Below are 14,513 nucleotides of genomic sequence, written 5' to 3'. Positions count from 1 at the left end.
AATTTATTTGCCACCCATCTCGCCCCAAGAATTCCCCAGCCAGCCTGCTTTAAGATGGGCGCACTTCAAGTCCCAGAATTCTCCAGTCAGTTTGAGTCAAGATGGGTGGACTTCAAGTCCCAGAATTCCCCAGCCAGCCTGCTTTAAGATGGGAGGACTTCAACTCCCAGAGGTCTCTAGTCAGTTTGAATCATGATGGTGGACTTTGATTCCCAGAATTCCCCAGCCTGCCTGCTTTAAGATGGGAGAACTTCAACCCCCAGAATTCCGCAGCCAGCCTGCTTTTAGATGGGAGGACTTCAACTCCCAGAGGTCTCTAGTCAGTTTGAATCATGATGGTGGACTTTGATTCCCAGAATTCCCCAGCCTGCCTGCTTTAAGATGGGAGGACTTCAACCCCCAGAATTCCCCAGCCAGCCTGCTTTTAGATGGGAGGACTTCAACTCCCAGAGGTCTCTAGTCAGTTTGAATCATGATGGTGGACTTTGATTCCCAGAATTCCCCAGCCTGCCTGCTTTAAGATGGGAGGACTTCAACCCCCAGAATTCCCCAGCCAGCCTGCTTTTAGATGGGAGGACTTCAACTCCCAGAGTTCTCTATTCAGTTTGAATCATGATGGTGGACTTTGATTCCCAGAATTCCCCAGCCTGCCTGCTTTAAGATGGGAGGACTTCAACCCCCAGAATTCCCCAGCCAGCCTGCTTTTAGATGGGAGGACTTCAACTCCCAGAGGTCTCTAGTCAGTTTGAATCATGATGGTGGACTTTGATTCCCAGAATTCCCCAGCCTGCCTGCTTTAAGATGGGAGGACTTCAACCCCCAGAATTCCCCAGCCAGCCTGCTTTTAGATGGGAGGACTTCAACTCCCAGAGGTCTCTAGTCAGTTTGAATCATGATGGTGGACTTCGACTCCCAGAATTCCCCAGCCAGCATGTCTGGCTGGGAAATTCTGGGAGTTGAAGTCCACCCCTTTTAAAGTGACAGAGAAACGCCATCTTAGTCTGTAGCTCTCTGCCCCAAAAGGCTGCCTCAACTAGCCATCCAGAATATTCTTTGCCCTCCCTTCAGCTTAAAAACTCAGCTTGCTTGCCTTCTTCTTCAGCCAAAGCCTCGCCGGATGACCAACGCAAAACCGAAATCCGACATGAGCAGCGAAGAGTCGCCCTCCGAATCAGACGACTTGGTAGAAGAAGCAGAAGAGGAGTGGGTGCCAGCCAAAATTGCCCGAGGCATCAGGAAGAGCATTTTAGGGGTACGTGAGCGATGGGGGGAAAACAAATCATTCCTCTAGTTTCCAGAAGACTGCTCCTGAATACAGAGGCTCTCTTTTTCGATCTTAGCTGAGTTGAACTCCTTTCTCTCCCGACGGAAGGCAGACAGGCCAGCTTGGTCTCTAAGCTCCTTCCCTCCCGGATATGAAGGGTAGATGTCAGTGAACATAAAAGGAATGTACTGCGTCTACATGGAGGGAGGTATGCAGTGGAGTCCCCCAAGGCTCTGTTTTGGGCCCAGTACTCTTCAACATCTTCATCAATGATTTGGATGAGGGAATAAATGGGGAACTCATCAAATTTGCAGATGACACCAAGCTGGCAGGAATAGCTAACACTCCAGAAGACAGGCTAAAGATACAGAAGGATCTTGACAAACCTGAACATTGGGCACTATCTAATAAAATGAAATTCAATGGTGAAAAGAGTAAGGTTCCACATTTAGGCAACAAAAACAAAATGCACAGGGACAGTATAGGTGGCACCTTGCTCAACAGTAGTAACTGGGAAAGGGGTCTTGGAGTCCTAGTGGACAACCATTTAAATATGAGCCAGCCGTGTGCAGCAGCTGCCAAAAAAGCCAACACAGTTCTAGGCTGCATCAACAGAGGGAGAGAATCAAGATCCCGTGAAGGGTTAATACCACTTTACAATCCCTTGGTAAGGCCACACTTGGAATACGGCATTCAGTTCTGGTCGCCATGATGTAGAAAAGATGTGGAGACTCTAGAAAGAGTGCAGAGAAGAGCAACAAAGAGGATTAGGGGACTGGAGACTAAAACATATGAGGAACGGTTGCAGGAACTGGGTATGTTTAGCTTAAGAGAAAGAAGGACTAGGGGAGACATGATAGCATTATTCCAATATCTCAGAGGTTGCCACAAAGAAGAGGGAGTCAAACTATTCTCCAAGGCACCTGAGGGTAGAACAAGAAGCAATGGGTGGAAACTAATCAAGGAGAGAAGCAACTTAGAACTGAGGAGAAATTTCCTGACAGTGAGAACAATTAATCAGTGGAACAGAAGTTGCCTCCAGGAGTTGTGAATTCCCCAACACTGGAAGTCTTTAAGAAGATGTTGGATAGTCATTTGTCTGGAACGGTATAGGGTTTCCTGCCTAGGCAGGGGGTTGGACTAGAAGACCTCCAAGGTTCCTTCCAACTCTGCTCTTGTATTGTATTGTAAGGACTTCAAATGGGCAAGGTGCGCTTGAGCTCATGGTATTGAATTCAAGGCCTCCGTATTACCCGGAGGGAACGAGATGATTGGCAGGATGCTAAACTTTGATCAATAGGAAGAATTCCCAGAGGCTGGAATTCTCTGCCGTTCCAGGTCCTTGGGATTTTCTAACTTGGTCTCGATCCCTCCCTTCTCTCCCTCCCTCCTTCCTTCTCTTTTTCCTTCTTCTGTTCCTTTATGTCCTCCTCCTTCCTTCCCTCTCTCCTTCCTTCCTTTCTTCCTCCCATTCTCCCTTCTTTCCTTCCTCTTTTCTATCTTCCTTTCTTCCCGCCCTCTCTCCGTCGCTCCCTCCTTCCTTTTTCCTTCCTCTTCTTTACCTTTGTGTCCTCCTCCTTCCTTCCCTCTCTCCTTCCTTCCTTCTTCCACTCTCCCTTTTTTGCTTCCTCTTTTCCATCTTCCTTTCTTCCTTCTCGTTCTCTCTCCCTCCCTCCTTCCTTTCCCTTTTCCTTCCTCTTCTGTTCCTTTATTTCCTCCTTCCCTTCTTCCTCCCACTCTCCTTTCTTTCCTTTTTTCTATCTTCCTTTCTTCCCTCCCTCCTTTCTTCCCTTTTTCCTTCCTCTTCTGTTCCTTTATTTCCTCCTCCTTCCTTCCCTCTCTCCTCCCTCGCTCCCTTCCTTCCTCCCACTCTCCCTTCTTTTCTTCCTTCCCTCCCTCTCCCTTCTGTATAATGTTAGAACTCTGTTTCATTCTTTTTCTAGTTTTTTTATCCCACCTTTTATTCCCACATGTAACTCAAGGTGAATGCACCTTTGTTTTCCCCTCAACAGCCCTGTGAGGTGGGTTGGGTTGAGAGGGAGTGATAGGCCTAAAGTGACCCGGTCAGTTTTCATGCCTAAGGTGGAACTAGAACTCACCATCTCCTAGTGATTGGGCAAAAAATCACCCTGCTGGCTTTCATGCCTAAAGTGGGACTAGAACTCAACGTCTCCTAGTGATTGGCCCAAAATCACCTAGCCGGCTTTCATGGCTAAGGCGTAACTAGAACTCAGTTATCTCTTGATCATTGGCCCGAAGTCACCCACCTACCCAGCCGTCTTTCAGGCAAAAGACGGGACTAGAACTTACCGACTCCAGGTCTCTAAGCCCTCCTCTTTGCCTTTCCATCCACCTGGCCCACCCCTCCTTGTCTTCTGGCCTCGGGGGAGGGGAGGGAACAGATCCCAGACCTCATCATCCCTGCTGGATCTTTGTTGTGGCCCGCCTGGCAGCAGACTCAGACAGTGAGGAGGTTGGAGAGGACCATGGGCCAGTCCTGGAGTCTGGGGAAGGCTCAGGCAAGGCCTCTGCGTCAGAGGCAGAGATGGAGCCAGGGCCGTCCGACAGTTATCAGCTGCCTTCGGAGTCAGACATCAGTGAGGCAGAAGAACAGCTGGAGCCTGTTCCCAGCATGCGCAGAGCTGCCAGACGAAGGGAACAGCTAAAGAACAGGGGTCGACTTGGGAGGAAGGCCACAGGTGGATGATAAATGGCCCCTCCCAGGGGAAATAAAAGAGGGAGCGCCAGGGGAGTGGAGTTTGCAGGAGGCCATTAGTTCGCTTCATTGGTTCGGGACTCTCCGAGACTCCTGGCCAGGTTCTGCAGAGATCATCCTGGCAGCTCTCCAAGCCAGATAAGGTCTGTGACCATAAATCCTCCCTCGACAGACTTTGCTGGATGGGAAGGAGAGGAATTCACCTTAGCTTCATAAAAAGGGGTTTTTGTCGGGACAAGGAGTCTGCTCTGGGATTTGGTGAAGCCTCCATCCGAACAGCCTTGGTGATGGTTTTCCTTTCCTCCCCCCTCACCGTCCTTTCCTGGTGGGGCGTTTTTCTCTCTCTCTCTCTCTCTGACTTTTCTCCTGGGTCATCTCCTCCTCTCAGTGCACCTGCCGAGGCCGCTGCGGAAACAAACAGTGCGGTTGTCGAAAACAAAAACTGGCCTGCTCGGAGGATTGCCGGTGCGAGGAAGGAAAGTGTCGGAATCGGGACAATGGGTTCTTGGTGAGTTCCTCCCCCACCTCCTTGCTCTTCTTCCAAGCTCGCCTGCAGCATCGCGAGAGAAGACCCTTGCGAAGGTCAGAACGGGCGGGGGGGGGGGCGGGAACCAGGCGGCATTTGAGTTCCGTTCACTAACCAAGCTGAAATTTCATATTCAGAATGACAGGGATTGGAAGGGACCTCGGAGGTCTTCTAGTCCAACCCCCTGCTCGAGCAGGAGAGCCTAGGGGGTCTGTCGAGGGGCTCAAATCATCCAGATCACGGTTGAGGCAACTGGACTTTCCGGTTTTTGCTTTTGAGGAGGTTTCGCTTCTCATCCCAGAAGCTTCTTCAGCTCTGACTGAATGGTGGGGAATGGAAGGATTGATATTCCTTGCAGGCCGCTGGTCATTTGCATCCTTTTTAGGAAGCGGTTGAAACATTTGGAGGTTCCTCGGTGTCCCCAGGATCACCCGAGTAGTGCAAATGTCAACTCATAAAGCATTTGCATACCTGTTGTCCAGGTGCCATGGTGAGGAAAGGGGGGGGGACGAAACGCATACCACGCATACCTTCGGCTAGAGTCGGATCTCCGATTACTACAGCAGGCGTGTGAGGCGTGCACCTCGTTGGCGAATGTGATTTCTGACACAGACTGAGGGGAGGGAAGAAACGGGGGCAAAGTTCCGCCATAATTTAAATGAGGTCAGCTCCGACGGCAATGGGGCCTTGCCGGATTGGTGCTCCTCATAAATGACTGGTTTTCTTTTGAAACTTGGCTCGAGGCTCATGAATTTATTAGGACCTCTTTCGGAAACCTGACAGCCCATGCTTCCCGTAGTCTACAATTGTTTCCCTCTGGAAATCCATTCCAAGGGCCTTCCTCCCCAATTGCATAGCGAAACGTCTGTAGAGATTCTCCGTCACCCCAGTTGTCCCCGAGGTGTTTTTCTTCAAGAGGCAACTGGACTTGTGAATCCCTCTCCTTCGCCTTCAGCCAGGAAAGGAATATTTATGACTACAGACCTTCTCTAGCTTGGAAAGCTGCCGTGTCAATGTTTTCCAAATGACTGGGCAGAGAGTCCCTGAGATTCACGGACAGATCTTCACGCTCCTGAAACGAAACGAACGAACAAGCGAATTGTTTCCTGCAAAAGCCCACTCCCCCTTCCGCTCCTCTTTTATATCCTCTGGGAGGGGCCATTCATCGTCCGCCTGTGGCCTTCCTCTCAAGTCGACCCCCGTTCCTTAGCTGTTCCCTTCGCCTGGCAGCCCTGCGCATGCGCACACTGGGAACAGGCTCCAGCTGTTCTTCTGCCTCACTGATTTCCGACTCCGAAGGCAGCTGGTAACTGTCAGACGGCCCTGGCCCCCTCTCTGCCTCCGACGCAGAGCCCTCGTCCGAGCCTTCCCCAGACTCCAGGACCGGCCCATGTCCCTCCCCAACCTCCTCACTCTCCAACTCTGCTGTCAGATCCGCTGGCCTCTGATGTGCCACAACATACAGGTGACCTTTTCTAGTTGGGTCATGAAACATCTGCAAGAAAGCCATCAACTCAGAAACCACCAAAGACCCCACCGTCCTACGGCTACTACTCCACTTTCCTCCTCTCTGTAAACCCCCCTCCCTTCTAGCGCTAATTACATTCTCTAATTAGGTCATGAAACATCTGCAGGAAAGCCACCAAGGAGCCCACAGCCTTCCTCCTCCTCCTCCTCCTTTATTTGCCTCTCTGCAAACCCCACTCCCTCTGGCACTCATGACGTTCCCTAGCTGGGTCATGAAACGCCTGCGAAGAAAACCGCCCAGCTCAGAGAGCACCCAGGACACCTCCTTTATCCCCGCGCTACAAATATCCTCTTCTATCGATCTCCCAGCACGCAGGTCCTGTTATCCCACCCTTGGTGCATCGGCCGGGAACGATGGAGCTGCTTCTACTCTCGATGCCTCCGGAGGTCGATTGGCTCTTTAAGCTGTGGATTTGCTTGGGCCCGAAAAGGGGCTACCAAGAAGGGTCTCCAGACTTCTTCCCCTCCCTTGATCCAGCTTCATCCGTCTAGAAGGGCCAAATTGGGCCGGCGCAACGCTTGACCTGGCTAATACCTGCCTGCCTTTTTTTGTTTTCCTCTTAGGAGGGGATACTTGGTAACAAGCTGATGGATGTTGAAGACCAGACATTCAGCCTAGAAGACCCCACCCAGATCAGCTGTGGGGACACGTTCTTTAAGCCTCCCGTCACCCCCACCACAAAGGTGCAAATGTATATTTGATTATTCATGCGATAACAACAGCTAAGATTGTATTTGCACAAAACTGGGAAAACGAAGAGATTCTTACAGAAGAGAAGGTGTTTAGGAAAATATCGGAATAATACAATACAATACAATAGCAGAGTTGGAAGGGACCTTGGAGGTCTTCTAGTCCAACCCCCTGCCTAGGCAGGAAACCCTATACCGTTTCAGACAAATGGCTATCCAACATCTTCTTAAAGACTTCCAGTGTTGGGGCATTCACAACTTCTGGAGGCAATTTCTGTTCCACTGATTAATTGTTCTAACTGTCAGGAAATTTCTCCTCAGTTCTAAGTTGCTTCTCTCCTTGATTAGTTTCCACCCATTGCTTCTTGTTCTACCCTCAGGTGCCTTGGAGAACAGTTTGACTCCCTCTTCTTTGTGGCAACCCCTGAGATATTGGAACACTGCTATCATGTCTCCCCTGGTCCTTCTTTCTCTTAAGCTAAACATACCCAGTTCCTGCAACTGTTCTTCATATGTTTTAGCCTCCAGTCCCCTAATCCTCTTTGTTGCTCTTCTCTGCACTCGTTCCAGAGTCTCCACATCTTTTCTACATCATGGCGACCAAAACTGAATGCAAATATTCCAAGTGTGGCCTTACCAAGGCCTTGTAAAGTGTTATTAATGTCCAGAAACTAACAGATTAACCCTAGGAATTAAAGAGAAAGGACGAACCAATTATTATACCACATGGGAATCGTTTTATCGATGGTTAAAGAACAAATATAAGAATTGGCAGTAAAAGTAGCTGTGTAAAATATAGAAAAATGTATCGATAGACTTTACATCATTGAGTTAAATATATCTGTCAGGGTTCCAAATAGCATCCAAGATGAAATCAGAATCCGAGGCAAAGGGTTCCTCAAAATTCCGATTTATTAAAAAAAAAACCATATTGGCACATCTGGGAAAACCTGAATCTGAAAGCTTCCAGGTTTTCCCCACCCAGTTGAAAGTTCAAGATCCTCCCCGAACACCCGCAAGTTCATCACATGGTCCAGTCTCCCACTGCCACGAAGGCAGAGTCCACCCATCCTGTTCCAGCCAAGTGCAGAGACAAAGATGACCTTGGCTTTCTAAGAAGAATGTTGTTATGGCTACATGTCACCCAACTCCGTATAATCCCCCCTCCCAATTTCCCACAGTCCATCCATCCAGTTCCAGCCAGGTGCAGAGACAAAGATTTTATTTATTTATTTTTATTTCTTGGATTTCTAGACCGCCCCCTCTCCCAAAAAGGGACTCGGGGCGGTGTACAGTCAATGCAGATAAAAATACAATCATAAAACAATTAAATGCATTTGGATGGAGGAGATAGGCTGTACAAGAAATAAATATATTCTAAAACCCTAAAAACATCCCCAATTAAAAACCCAAACCCAATTAAAATAAATCCCCGGGAGGTAAAACTAAGAAAGTGCCAGGCCAGCTGATTGAAATAGGTGAGTCTTTAACTTTTGACGGAAGGAACGGAGGTCGGTGGTGGTTCGAATGTCGGGGGGGAGGTCATTCCAGAGGGTTGGGCCCATCACAGAGAAGGATCTACTCCTAGGTGTCGCCCGCTGACACTGCCTAGCGGACGGCACCAGGAGGAGTCCCTCCCTGTGTGAGCGAATAGGTCGCAGGGACGTGTGTGGTAGGATGCGATCCTGCAGATATCTAGGTCCTATGCCATGGAGCGCTTTAAAGATAGTGATCAATACCTTGAAACGCACCCGAAAGGCCACAGGTAGCCAGTGCAGCTCGCGCAGGAGCGGTGTTACGTGGGAGTAACGTGTACTCCCCATGATAACCCGCGCGGCTGCGTTCTGAACTAGCTGCAGTCTCCGGATGCGTCCCAAGGGAAGCCCCATGTAGAGGGCATTGCAGTAGTCCAGGCGAGACGTCACCAGCGCATGAGTGACCGTGCGCAGGGCACTCCGGTCCAGTAGGGGGCGCAATTGGCGCACCAGGCGAACCTGGTGGAACGCCCCCCTTGCCACGGCTGCCACATGGTCCTCCAGTGACAGCTGGGCATCAAGGAGGACGCCCAAATTGCGCGCCCGCTCCACAGGGGACAGTTGTTCGCCCCCTATGGCCAGCGATGGTGTCAGCTGGCTGAACCAAGGTGCCGGTACCCATAGCCACTCGGTCTTGGAGGGGTTGAGTTTGAGTCTGTTGTCCCCCATCCAGACCCCGACGGCTTCCAAACACCGGGACATCACTTCGACAGCCTCGTTGGGGTGGTTTGGGGTTGAAATGTACAGCTGAGTATCATCAGCGTAAAGATGGTACTCAACCCCAAAACCACGGATGATCTCACCCAGTGGCTTCACATATGCGTTGAACAGGAGAGGCGAGAGGACCGACCCCTGCGGCACCCCACAAGTGAGTGGCCTCAGGGACGACCTCTGCCCCCCTGTCAACACACATTGCTTCCGGTCGGAGAGGTAGGAGCCGAACCACCGCAGAACGGTGCCTCCGACTCCCATCCCCTCCAACCGGTGCAATAGGATACCATGGTCGATGGTATCAAAAGCCGCCGAGAGGTCTAATAGGACCAGGATAGAGGAACAACCCCTATCTCTGGCCCTCCAGAGATCATCAACCAACGCGACCAAGGCTGTCTCAGTGCTGTGCCCGGGTCGGAAGCCGGACTGGCGTGGGTCTAGATAGTCGGATTCGTCCAGGTGTCGTGGAAACTGCTGCGCCACCACATTCTCAACAACCTTCGCCAAGAAGGGGAGGTTGGAGACTGGACGGTAATTAGCTAGCTCCATTGGGTCGAGCGAAGGTCTCTTGAGCAAGGGTCTCACCACCGCCTCTTTCAAGGCGGTTAGTAAGTAACCCTCACCCAATGAGGCGTTCACCAGGCCCAGAAGCCAGCCTCGTGTCACCTCCCAGGCTGCCAGTACCAGCCAGGAGGGGCACGGGTCCATTAAACATGTGGTGGGTCGCAGCCGTCCACGCAACCTGTCCAGATCCTCGGGGGCAACAGAGTCAAACTCCTCCCAGAATGGTCTCTCAAGACTCGCTGTTGACGGCTCGTCTGGTCCACTGACGGAGGTCCATCCGCTCCGGATCTGATCGATTTTGTCCTGAAGATATTCCCCAAATTCCTCTGCTCTTCCCTGTAAGGGTGTCTCCCGCGTCCCCTGCGATAAAAGGGAGCGGGTCACCCGAAACAGGGCGGCAGGGCGGTTATCCGCGGACGCAATAAGGGCAGCACAATGTCTACGCTTGGCCGCTCTTATTGCCACAAGGTAAGTCCGCAAATAGGCTCTTACCTGTGTTCGGTCAGATTCGGAGCGTGAGGACCTCCACCTGCTCTCTAGACGTCTCCTGTGGCGCTTCATCACCCTTAGCTCCTCAGTGAACCAAGGAGCCCGGGTGGATCGATGCCGCAGGAGAGGTCGCAAAGGCGCAACCCGGTCCAAGGCCCCAGTCGTCGCCCTATTCCAGGCAGTCACTAGGTCCTCGGAGCGGGAGCGGGACAAGGCTACAGGTATTGGCCCAAGCTCCGTCTGGAATCTGTCCGATTCCATCAGGTGCCTGGGGCGGTACCAGCTTGTAGAGTCTGGTTCCGCCTCCTCGCGGTGGGGGATAGCGCCAGGGAAGTCCAGCCGGAGGGATGAGTGGTCTGACCATGACAGGGGCGTGATGACTAAGTCCCCTATTCCCAGATCACTCGTCCACTGTTCAGATACAAAAATGAGGTCCAGTGTGTGGCCCCCTTCGTGAGTGGGGCCCTGCACTAATTGGGTCAGGTCCATGGCCGTCATGGAAGCCATGAACTCCCGAGCCACCTCAGAAGCCGCTCCCGTTGACGGCAAGTTGAAGTCCCCCATGACCAAAAGTCTGGGAGTCTCAACTGCCGTCGCTGAGATTAGCTCGAGGAGCTCGGGCAGGGCTGCTGATGCATAGCGAGGAGTCAAGTATACAATCAGCAAGCCCCACTGCCTCCCTGGGCCCCAGTTCACACCAAGGGACTCACACCCGGGTATCTGAGGGACAGTGAACTCCCTCGGCTCTAAACATTCCCGCATAACCACCGCCACCCCACCACCCTTACCCAGGGCCCGGGGCTGATGACCTTGGCTTTCTAAGAAGAATGTTGTTATGGCTACATGTCACCCAACTCCGTATAATCCCCCCCTCCTAATTTCCCACGGTAGAAAGTGCGGCCGACCTGAAGTCTAAAAAGAAAAGATGGTTTGCAGGCACGGTAGAATCAAGGATTGTTGTAGTATTAAACATTTAAGGTCTTGGTATTGAGCCCGGAATAGATTAAATAATGAAAATGATGGTCAATTTTAAATGTTATTGCACAAAATATTTGTACCCAGAGACAACAATAATGGAAGATGGGTTGTGTTTTAAAAAATAAAATGAAATGTTTTTTTTTTTAAAAAAGGAAAGGTACGAAGGGGCCATCAGGGTGGGATAAATAGACGCGGGGGCTCTGAGTTTTCACGGGGGGAGGCTGTGGCTTTGGGGGAGCAGGGACAGGGGGGGACATTGTTTAAGCAGGTCAGAACTGGACGCTCAGTGGCCAGCTAGTGACTCCTTTGAAAAAGAACAAATGCAGGTTGTCCTCAGCTAACGACCGTTCATTTAGCGACTGTTTATATATTGATTGATTAGCCTTTGGGACACCTCTAAGTGCAGAGTTCCAGAAACCAATGATGATTGAAATGTGATAAAATACGATTTAAGAAGGAATTGGAATAACATACGATTTTAAATGAAATTGGAATCAAATACGATTTAAAACGAAATTGGAATAAAACACGATTTAAAATAGAACTGGAATCAAATGTGATTTAAGATGGAATTGGAATAACATACGATTTAAAATGAAATTGGAACCAAATACAATTTAAAATGGAATTGGATAAAACACGATTTAAAATGGAATTAGATAAAACGCGATTTAAAATGGAATTGGATAAAAAGCGATTTTAAATGGAATTGGAATCAAATACGATTTAAAATGGAATTGGATAAAACAATTTAAAATGAAATTGGAATCAAATACGATTTAAAATAGAATTGGATAAAAAGCAATTTTAAATGGAATTGGAATCAAATGCGATTTAAAATGGAATTGGAATAAAACATGATTTAAAATAGAATTGGAATCAAATGCGATTTAAAATGGAATTGGAATAAAATATGATTTAAGATGGAATTGGAATAACATACGATTTAAAATGAAATTGAAATCAAATACGATTTAAAATGGAATTGGATAAAAAGCAATTTTAAATGGAATTTGAATCAAATACGATTTAAAATAGAATTGGAATAAAACACGATTTAAAATAGAATTGGAATAAAATGTGATTTAAGATGGAATTGAAATAACATACGATTTAAAATGAAATTAGAATAAAAGATGATTTAAAATGGAATTGGAATCAAATATGATTTAAAATTTGAAATTGGAATAAAATACGAGTGACCATTCGAAATTACGACATCACCAAACAAGTGACTTACGACTGCTTTTCACACTTAACAACCGTTGCCACATCCTGTGATTAAAATTCAGACACTTGGCAACTGTTTCAGATTTACGGCGGTCGCAGCCTCCTGGGAGTGGGGTGGGTGTGTCATGCGATCTCCTTTTTGCAACCTTCCGACGAGCAAAGTCAAAGGGGGAAGCCCGATTCGCTTAACAACCAGGCGACTCACTTAGCCACTGCGGTGTTTCACTCAAACACTTGTGGCAAGGGAGGTTGCAAACACAGGGCAATCTTTCCTTGATGTCTCGCTTAGCGATGGAAACGTCATAAGTCGAGGATCCCCTGTAGGAAGGAAGGGATGGACGTCCCCATCCGGGTGAGCAAAACAGGATGCTCGTAAGCGCGGTGGGCGTTCCTCGACTTAACGACCGCCGTTGAGATCCAGAATTTGAGCTGCTCAGCCAGACCGGTTGTTGATGGGTCACGCTGGCTTTTATGACAGCCGTAAAGTGAAGCGCTGCGGTGAGATCAGGCAGTTGCTGAGCGAATCGCGTAACAATTATTCCCCGTGGACTCAAGTCTCCTCTCTCCCCCTCCTACCAGGTCCTGGAAGACACAATGCCGCCCGAAACCTTGGCAGCCCCCCAGGGCAACACCCAACCCTCGTTCCCGCCCCCGGGACCCTCGGAGGGTGCACAGATCCTGCAGCAAACCCTGAAGAAACGCCGGAAGCGGCTTCTGAGTAACAGCAGCAGCTTCTTCTCCGGCTGCACCCCGATCAAAGAGAGCTTCAGGGAAGAGAACTAACCCCCCCCCCCACTCCAGTTTCCTTCTTTTTAATGTACAAATATTCCTTTTTTGATGTATAGTTTAATAAAGATTATGTATAGATTCATTATTAACGATTCATTGGGTAGCAAGGCCTTTTCTTTGCCTCCGGGCGCGAAGCTAAGACTGTGGGGGTTTCCTCGAAGCCGACGGAAAACCGAGACACCCCCACAGTCTTCTCTGGAAAGCGAGGAGGGGAGGAATAACAGGAAAAGCCCTTAGACTTATATACCGCTTCACAGTGCTTTTACAGCCCTCTCTAAGCGGTGTACAGAGTCAGCCTCTTCCTCCCCCCCAACAATCTGGATCCTCGTTTTACCGACTTCGGAAAGAAGGACGGAAGGCTGAATCAACTTTGAGCTGGTCAAAATCGAACTGCTGGCAGTGGGCAGAGTCAGGCTACAAATCTGCGCTCTCATCCCTGCACCAAGATGGCTTCCTCCTTCCCATCTTCCTTCCTTAGCAATAGACTTACAAACCACTTGTACAGATGAACCGTTGGAAGGGACCTTGTAGGTCATCTAGTCCAACCCCTGTACAGTGTTTCACAGCCCTTCTCTTGAGCGCTTTACAGAGTCAGCCTCTTACATCACCACCACCACCCCCGACAACAATCCGAGTCCTCATTTGACCCACTACGGAAGGCTGAAGCGACCTTGAGCCTGATGAGATTCGAACCAGGGCCCCTTCAGAACCGGACCGCCGAAGTTGTGAGTTGTGCCTGTGCGCGTGTGCATTTCTGAACGCAGCCTAGGCGTGCGCGAAACCATCCCATCCGCCCACCTTACCGCCTCCGCTAGTCTGCCGAGCTGGAAAAGTTGGGAGACACCATCACCGCCTAACTCTACAGCATAGCCAAATGCCGGGGGTGGGCTGGATCGCAGGGACGGGTTTCGCATTGGACCCACTGAAGGTCTTGGGGGGTGGGACTGGCAAAGGTGGCGGAGGTCCCACCCTGCTTGTGAGAGAGTGTCCATTGGGTCACTTTGAACTAGGTGGACTTCCAACTCGCCCAATTTCTTGGCGCTAACGCATTCGTTTGATAGCTAGGCCCATGGTGGCCTGCTTACTCTCTTAAAAATCCCTTTCTCTCTGTTCCAGGGGAAAGGAGAAAACGAAAGCAAGGCCTGCCTTTCAGACGACCGCCTTCACAATCGGCGCCTCTTCATCCGTCAAGAGTTGGCTTTAGGGAAGTCTTCCCCCATCTTTGGTTTTCTACAACTCCTCCCCCCACCCCACCCCCCCAAAAAACAAATTCCTGCGGGGAAGCGAAGGGCAATCCAGATGGCAGCGGAATGTGGAGACCAACACGTAACTTTCTCGTGGTTGTAAATGGCCTGGTTGAGCAGCGATTGTGCCACTGCAGTGGGGAGCCATGTTGTCGGCAGGGTGACTCCCCTTCCCCCCCAATATAAAAGCATAAATGTGGATCGCAAAATTCTTTGTCCGTTCCAGTTTCTCTTTTTCACACATTACAGG

At 49.9% G+C, this 14,513-nt stretch overlaps 1 protein-coding gene across 5 annotated transcripts in view; it reads left to right on the top strand.

Annotated features, from left to right (window-relative positions):
* Positions 1-13,097, top strand: part of LOC309381608 (chromosome-associated kinesin KIF4-like) — a 53,075-nt gene extending 39,978 nt beyond the window's left edge. Inside the window, exons 28-31 of one of the 5 annotated variants that reach the window (XM_081932787.1) lie at positions 1,103-1,252; positions 4,369-4,488; positions 6,598-6,717; positions 12,810-13,097. In XM_081932787.1, the coding sequence (XP_081788913.1) occupies positions 1,103-1,252; positions 4,369-4,488; positions 6,598-6,717; positions 12,810-13,013 (594 nt within the window). In that variant the 3' untranslated portion in view covers positions 13,014-13,097. The remainder of the gene's footprint in view (positions 1-1,102; positions 1,253-4,368; positions 4,489-6,597; positions 6,718-12,809) is intronic. The other 4 variants (XM_081932783.1, XM_081932785.1, XM_081932784.1 and 1 more) reach the window with 4 other exon arrangements.
* The last annotated feature ends 1,416 nt before the right edge of the window (positions 13,098-14,513 follow it).

Source organism: Natrix helvetica (genome assembly GCF_964273705.1).
Source record: "Natrix helvetica genome assembly, chromosome: Z".
Classification (NCBI taxonomy): domain Eukaryota; kingdom Metazoa; phylum Chordata; class Lepidosauria; order Squamata; family Natricidae; genus Natrix; species Natrix helvetica.
Note: the sequence above shows the minus strand (reverse complement) of the source record. Positions and strands in the feature narration are given on the sequence as shown.